The sequence below is a fragment of the Bos indicus genome, chromosome 7 (genome assembly GCF_029378745.1).
Source record: "Bos indicus isolate NIAB-ARS_2022 breed Sahiwal x Tharparkar chromosome 7, NIAB-ARS_B.indTharparkar_mat_pri_1.0, whole genome shotgun sequence".
Taxonomy (NCBI): Eukaryota; Metazoa; Chordata; class Mammalia; order Artiodactyla; family Bovidae; genus Bos; species Bos indicus.
In genome coordinates, this window is record NC_091766.1 from 5277689 (window position 1) to 5285022 (window position 7334).

Sequence of the window (7334 nt, forward strand, 5' to 3'; positions counted from 1 at the left end):
GCAAATGAGGGACCTAGTTTCCCTGATGGGTCAGTTGATGAAGAGTCCACCTGCAAAGGAGACTCAGGTTCGATCCCTGGGTCAGGAAGACCCCTGGAGAAGGAACTGGCAACCCACCCCAGCATGCTTGCTTGCTTGGGAAATCCCATGGACAGAAGAGCCTGGCAGGCCATGGGGTCATAAGATTTGGGCACGACTTAGCGACTAAATCACCACAGGTTCTGAAAAACCCACCAGGTCCACGGCAGGGGTTGAGGGTGGGGAAAAATGGGTAGATTCAGAACATGTTGTGGATTTCCTGGATGGTAGGCTCAGAATTGGAAGCCCTGCTGGGTGGTTGGTGGGGGGCGGGGGGAAGTGTGGAGGAGGGCAGGGAGAAAGGGGAAGCAGTTATGCCTTCCCTGACTGTGATTCCAATTATGGGATGGGAGGAGGGCAGGCAGGACCCGAGGACTCCCCCTGGATGGGGGAGAGGAACAGGGCAGTCCCCGAGAGCCCAGCAGCAGTGGTCTAAGCAAACGGGGCAGGGATGTCGGGGTGCTGAGAGGATTTCTGTTGCCACCACTCCTGGCTGCTGACTGGGCATCCCCAGTGTTCTCATGTCTCCTTGGAGACAGGGCAGGGGTCAGAGAGGTTGTGAGCTGTTCTAGCATGACCTGCTGGGTATGTCCTTGAACATCCCATCCTGCTTTCAGTAAAAGCAAACCATTTTTACCAGTGGCTGTCATTTCCTGGAAGATTCCCTGATTCCAAGTCCTGAGGATTCTGATCCTGTGGTTCCCAGAGTCTCTCTGGGTTTCAGGATCTATCACGGGTCACCCGGGGCCCCCGGTTGCCTTGCCTGACACAGAAATGAGGTGCGGGGTGGGTCAGGGAGGTGCGGCTCTCCTCCAGGGCTCCCAGCCCTGTCCAGTATGGGACACCCAGCACCTGGAGAAGCCCGGGGGCGGGACCTGGAAGTGCCTCAGCACCTAAGGGCCTGTGAGGTGCAGATTCCTGCCCACCTTTGGGTTGGCTGCGTGAGCCTGGGAAAGTCTTGTCCCTGGGCCCGAGCTGACCGCTGAGGGGAGCCAGCAATCCAGGTGGCCCGTCTTGCTCCACAGGCCCACACAGAAGGGCCCATTTCTCCCTGGCTCCGGGCCTTTGTGCTGGTTGGTCCTGGCACAACTACCACTGGAGACTTGAGGGTTCGCCTCAGTGGTCCTCACCTCTAGCCAGCTTCTGGACGACTGCGCTATGCACGCTTTGTGGGGTAGTTGCCAGGGGTGGTCACGTGGTAGGTGGTGTCAATGGACAAGGTTATGCGACAAGTAGACTGCAGGATGGGGGTATGAGTAGGTGTGTTAGCAAGCTGAGGGCCTCCTATGAGATTGACCCCATTCCCCAGCTGGTTCCCAGGCTGTAATGTGGATGAAATTTTGGCAGAGCTTCAAGGCGGGGGTGGGTGTGCATGAGGGGCCTTTGTGGGGCCCTCCCTGGCCTTCCACTTTCCTGGTGGTATATTCTCCCACCTGACATTTCTGGCCTCTCAACCTCTAGCTCATCTGAAGCCTGAAACCTAAGAGATCACCGTTTCCAGTTTATACAGGAAAAAACTAAGGCTCAGAGTGGGCTGTGACCTGCCCCAGGAACAGAGATCAGGAGTTTCTTGGCCAAACTACTGCTGGAGAACCAGCCATGTTCCTATATCCCAGCCAGATTATTTCCTGGAAATGCATGCATCACTACTGCTAGTACCACACGCCCATCCTTTAATGGAAAGGAAGCTGCCAAACTTTTCTTGGGTGGCATCTAGATATGGAGACACCTATTAATCAGAGAGAAGAAATCTTTAGGGTAACCAGGAATTTCTGCCAGAAATCACAGGGTTAATGAAATTATCTAAGCAAATATTCCAGAAAAATTTGGCCGGACAAATGTATCTTAAAAATCAGGAGGAACTGCCCTGAGGAAAAAGCATTTATAGCATATGTGGGGAAATTTCTTCAGCCTTTTGCTCCACATACCTGAGCTTTTTTTTTTTGGCCACATCACAAGGCCTGCAGGATCTTTAGTTCCCGACCGGGGATCGAACCCAGGCCCCAGCAGTTAGTCATGGAGTCCCAACCACTGCACCACTAAGGAATGCCTGTATCTTACCAACTCAGCAGCCCCTGAGAGGAACGAGTCAAGTTCCTGAGATTTTTTTCTATGAGCGATTTGTCTCAGGACAGAATGCTTTCCACATAAGGGAAAGCAAATCCTAAGGTTTCCTTTCAGCCATCAGCTAGTTCACCCGTGGTGTTGGCAAGGTTGAAGGAAAATAGTCCTCTTATTGAGAGTTAATTAGTATGTTAGTGGTAGGCATTTTGGCATTAATACACAAAATCTGGCCCAGCACTGCCAGATCTGGGCTTACCCACGTGGTGCAGATGGGGGTAGAAGAGTGTTCATTGGCCACCATGACCCTCAGATTATTTTTAACTCCTCCTGGGGTCACAGTGACACATGTGGTCTGTGCCCTCAGTCTGGTGTGGGACAGTCCTGTGACTCCATCACTGTATGGTCTACAATCTCCAGTGAGGCAGTGATCTGTGGTCTAGGCAGAGGGCTCAGCAATGTAGGGAGGTAGGGAAGAGCCGCCGGTGCTGGCCTGTGTGAGCTCAGTCACTTCAGTTCTGACTCTTAGTGACCATGGACTGTAGCCCGCCAAGCTCCTCTGTCCATGGATCCTCCAGGCAAGAATACTGGAGTGGGCTGCCACGCCCTCCTCCAGGGGATCTTCCCGACCCAGGGACTGAACACGTGTCTCTTACGTTCCCGCATGTGCAGGCAGGCTCTTCACCACTGGCAAGCCCCAGGCAGGGGCTAGAACAGGCAAAGCAGTCACCAAGGACCCAGGGCCTGTCTTTCCCGTGAGAATGGTTAGCCATGCCTGAGACCTGCCCCGGGAACCTCTCCAAGAACAGGTGGGATTTGAAGTGAGCCAATTTTCTGGAAACCACCCAAGATCATCACGCCAACTAAACCCCTCCTTGGCCAGGTTGGGGAGGGGAGGCTGTGCCCTTGTCCAGGACCATGCTCCTCCCAGCCCCCACTCCACACTACCTCTTTGTGCCGCAGCTTCTTCCCCATCCACGGTTCTCTGGAAGACAAGGCAGGCCCTGACTGACCTGTGTATCCACTGCCTGCAGAACAGTGACTCCCCAAGGCAGCTGAGCAAGTCTAGTCAGTGCCCTGATCTTCTGAGGATGACACCAAGGTACAAAGTGCCTGGATTGTCCAAGGTGACACCACCAAGAACTGAATTCTTAGCTGTGCCTCAGCCTCCTGGTTGAGGAGCTCAGGGTGGGATTAGCTTCATGCCTGGAATTCCCCAGGCCTCAAGTAGACAGATGCCTGAGAGACCGTGGCCTCCTAGGTGGGATTAGGACAGCTTCATTCAAGGGGCCCCCAGCTGGCGGAGGGGAAACAAGCTAGCATAGCAGGCGCACAACGCTCTTGGGCGCCCCCTTGTGCCTGCTCTGAGGATCTACAACAGGACTGGAGGCTAGGTAGGGAAGATCACACCTAGAATAGAATCAAACCCACAGGCTTTTCCCCTAGGGTGCAGCTGTCCTTTTACCACCAAGAAATGATGGGGGCGGGGGGGGTGGCACAGAGCTGAGAAATACGTATAACATGGCAGGCAAACCAGATCTGGGGCCAAAGCTGGGGCCTGCAGCACACCCCGAAGCTCACAGCAGAGCTGCCTGACGGCACTGAATGAAGAGAGAGCTGAGTGGGGAGGAGCTTGCCCTTCCTAGACCACCTCCCCTTAGGGAGAATCCAGTGCTGGGGCCCTACTCAAGGAGAAGAGGACCCCCCCCCAGCGCACTCACAGCTTGGCTGCACCCTTTTGAGTTCTGCAGGGTGTGTAAAGAAAACAAGAAGTGTATATGGGCACTCAGTTTTCCCACTAAGTTTTATTTGTGCAGCCCTGGGGACAGAGGGCCTGAACCTAAAAGAAGGTGTTGGGCCTCTTGGTGGTGAAGCGTGGCTTGTGCTGGCGACGGAGGACCCGGTGGGGCAGTGGGAACTTGATCTTGGAGTCCTGGGACAAGAAGAGGCAGGTAAGGGAGGGTGGCGGTGGTGGAAGGCTCTTAACCTTGTCTCCCAGGGACCACTGAGGTGTGGCCACCCCCCACTGGGCTCCTGCGTCAAACCCGCTGCCTCACTGCATCTCCGAAGGCTGGGGGAGCTGCCAGACCAGTCTGGTGTTCCAAGAGAGCCCCCTCAGCCCAGCCCGCCCAGCAGGACCCGGAGGGCACTCACGTGGAACTGCTTGACCGCGGGTCGGCGGCACTTGCTGGCTGCGATCTCCTCCACCTTCATGATCTGGATTGAGTGGGCCCGGGCTCGGTGACGGGCGCCCATGTCTCGGTCTGCAGAGACCAGGAGGGGGCAGGGTGAATGTGTACACTTTTCCATCATGGGTGGGGAAGGAGGGCACTCGGGGACCAAATAGCCAAAGCATCTGGCCCCAGCAGGCTCCGGCTACCAAGTGTGTAGAACCTCCAAATTCACTTTGAGGGGCACGGCTGCAGCCCCACAAAGGCGACGAGGTAACATTTGCTGTTAGCACCTCTGTTTAAACCACTGCTACAAGAAACAGCAGTTCTTGGGTTTAGGTGCTTGGATTCTGGTCCCGGCAGGTGACACACGCTGGGAGCACCCAGGGTTGCTAATGCCAGGTCCCATCCCCGGACAGGGGCTGGACTAGGTTTCTGGGAGGTAGCTGCATCTATATAAGGGCTGACCTTAAACCTCAAGAGGAGGTTCAGATGCAGTTGGTGCTGGTGAACCAGACCCCCTCCTCTCCACCCACCCCGGGCCCAAGTCCACTTATTGCCAGGTTCCAGAAAAAGGCACACTTGGGGCATCCTCTCCACTCCTAACCCAAAGCAAATACCTCCCCTGCCTCGATCCCTGAGGACTGCCCCCTAGCCCAAGAAGCCTCTTGCATTTCCTGTGCATCTGTCTGACAGGGAAGTGTCAGACTGAGCTGCAGGTGCCTGCCCTGTTGAGTCTAAAGTAGAGGCCCGGCGGCTTACAGCACTGGGTGACGGCGCCCGCAGTGGTCAGATCCCGGTACTCCCGGTACATGTTGTGGGTGCCGCTGCGGGAGTCATAGCGCAGCCAGATGCCGAAGTTCTTCACTCGCAGGGGGGATTTCTCGAACACCTGTCAAGGAGAGGACACGGGCTGAGGATAGAACAAGTGGGCCTCGACCAGGGCCCCCCACCATTCCTGAACCTCTGCCTCCAAAGCTACGAAGGATGGTCCAGTCCCTGGACCTCTCTTGCCCGTCTCCCAGTCCCAGCACCTTCAGGCACCTGAGGGGAAATCTCCACGCTAACCAGAGGGATGCAGGGCAGTCCAGGCTGGGATGCTCTCCCGACGGGGACCGACAAAACTTCGGAATCCCCCCAACCAACCAACAATTCTCTTGGGACCATCTGGGCCATAAAACCATCAGTTACCCAATGCAGCCTCACTTTACAGATGAAGCCCAGGGTTTTCTCATTAGGTAAAGGGCACCAAGCCACCTATCCCATCCTAATGTAGGGCATGAAGACCACAAAGGAACAGGATCAGAGGCTGTAAAGTCTGCTAACTCTGAAGGGTGACAGATGCCCCATGGCAAAGTGTAAATTCACCCCAATCCCACCAGCTTCAGACACCCCATACCTGTCCACAGTAGACAATTTCCCCCGAGGATTTCTTCATCTTCTTCAACTGAGACACAAAGTACCAGAAGCGGGACTTGGCAACAACATGATTAGGCGCAAAAATTCTCATGCGATAGAGGGGTGGCGTGTGGCATTTGGGGGTCGGCAGGCAGCGCCCCACCACCTTATACTCTCGAAGCTAAAAAAGAAACAGTGGTTGAGGTGGGGACCAGCACCCGAAGTCTAGAGGCGACTGCGGAGACTCACTCTGCTCCCTTCCCCAAGCCTGTTGACAACCGGATCAGGGGATAGAGAGGGTCAAGTCCCACCCCAGCGCCTTCCTGGGATATCTGGGTGACTGTGGGTCATTCCAGTGTCCAAGCCTTCCACATAAAAAGGAGTGAGAGTGGGGAGGATTAACCCAGGTGCTTGAATGCCCTTTGCCCTGGCTCAGGAAAGCTGGGTGAGGCTCTCAGCCCCTCTCTCCCTTCACATTAGCTAGGCATAGACCGGGGGGAGGGGGGGGTTGCCTCCTTCCTCCAACACCTCATCTAGTACACAACAACCTGTCAAAATGAAAATTCGGGACTCCAGAGACTGACCGGCTGGGAATCTCACAGCCAACTCCAGGCAGAATCAGGACAAGAATCCAGCTCCCTGCCCAGCTATGGGTTTCCCGGACTTAGGTCATGACTTGCAGCTGTCTCAGTTTCCCAGTTGCAGTCCAAGAGGTTTGGACTCCCAAGCAGAAGCTCTCTGTTTGTACAGATGCAACAGGGATGATATCTGCTACGTTCAAATCCTGGGATACAGTAGAAAGGAGCCATCTCCACAAAATGGCTCATCACCATTTTACTAATTAATGTCAGTAGAAAATAACCCCAAACATCACAAACTCCATTCTTACTTTAACCTCTCAATCTGACTCATCGGCCTCCCAGACCACCCATTCAGGAAGGGACCGATGCGGTCGGACCCCTTTCCAGTGTGCAAACTGGAGGTGGAAAGCCGAGAATGACCCACCCAAAATGCTTCTCCTCAGGGTCTACTCTTCCATCTCTGAGCCCTAACGCTGATTTTGCCCAGCACCTGCCACAGCGGTTAAGACTCCCACTCCCCATGTCAGCCCCGAGTTATAATAATTTTCTTCTACTTCTCTTACAGCCATACCAAGAAAACACAACACTATTGCCCGCCAACTCCCACCCTTGGCACCATATTCACTTCGCAAAAGGAGAAACTGAGGCTCGGAAGGTCGATGAGGTCCCGTGGCGCGTGTTTCCACGCCGCTCAATTTGTCTCTTTCTGTGGAAAGGAGACTCGGACTCCCCGGACCCCGCGGTTCCCGAGCCGGCCCGGGCCACGCTCTGGCCTCCCCACGCGGCTCCGCAGTGGCCGCCATGTTGGCCGCAACTGGGGACCTCGGCGCACTGGCCCTAACCGGAACGCGCACTCCCCGGGTGTCCCATGCCTCCTCCCGCAGCCCCCGATTCAGTCCGCGTCGCATTCTCTGACTCCTTGCCCCACCGCGCCAGCCTTACCGTCCCTGAGGCCTTCATGGCGCTCTACCCACGACCGCCGCCACCCTCGGAAAGGAAGTGGCCGCCCTCGCGCAGCCGCTCACCTTGATTTCGCGGCCGGAAG

At 55.6% G+C, this 7334-nt stretch overlaps 1 protein-coding gene and 1 non-coding gene across 2 annotated transcripts; both read right to left on the minus strand.

The window, feature by feature from the left end:
- Window positions 1-3925: 3925 nt before the first annotated feature.
- Window positions 3926-7334, minus strand: RPL18A (ribosomal protein L18a). The gene is made up of 5 exons (XM_019963863.2): window positions 7232-7334; window positions 5710-5889; window positions 5073-5202; window positions 4294-4403; window positions 3926-4072 (listed from the first exon to the last, which is right to left on the minus strand). Exons 1-5 carry the CDS (start codon window positions 7247-7249, stop codon window positions 3980-3982), a joined length of 531 nt encoding a protein of 176 aa, XP_019819422.1. The 5' UTR covers window positions 7250-7334; the 3' UTR covers window positions 3926-3979.
- On the minus strand, window positions 4523-4656 carry LOC139184284 (small nucleolar RNA SNORA68). Its single transcript, XR_011567873.1, has one exon. It is a non-coding gene; the product is annotated as a small nucleolar RNA SNORA68 (small nucleolar RNA).

Coding starts and splice junctions, on each gene's coding strand:
- RPL18A (XM_019963863.2), bottom strand. Junction 4,404..5,072: donor GGGCGCCGTCACCCAGTGCT/GTAAGCCGCCGG, acceptor TGGTCTCTGCAG/ACCGAGACATGGGCGCCCGT. Junction 4,073..4,293: donor CCGCGGTCAAGCAGTTCCAC/GTGAGTGCCCTC, acceptor TTCTTGTCCCAG/GACTCCAAGATCAAGTTCCC.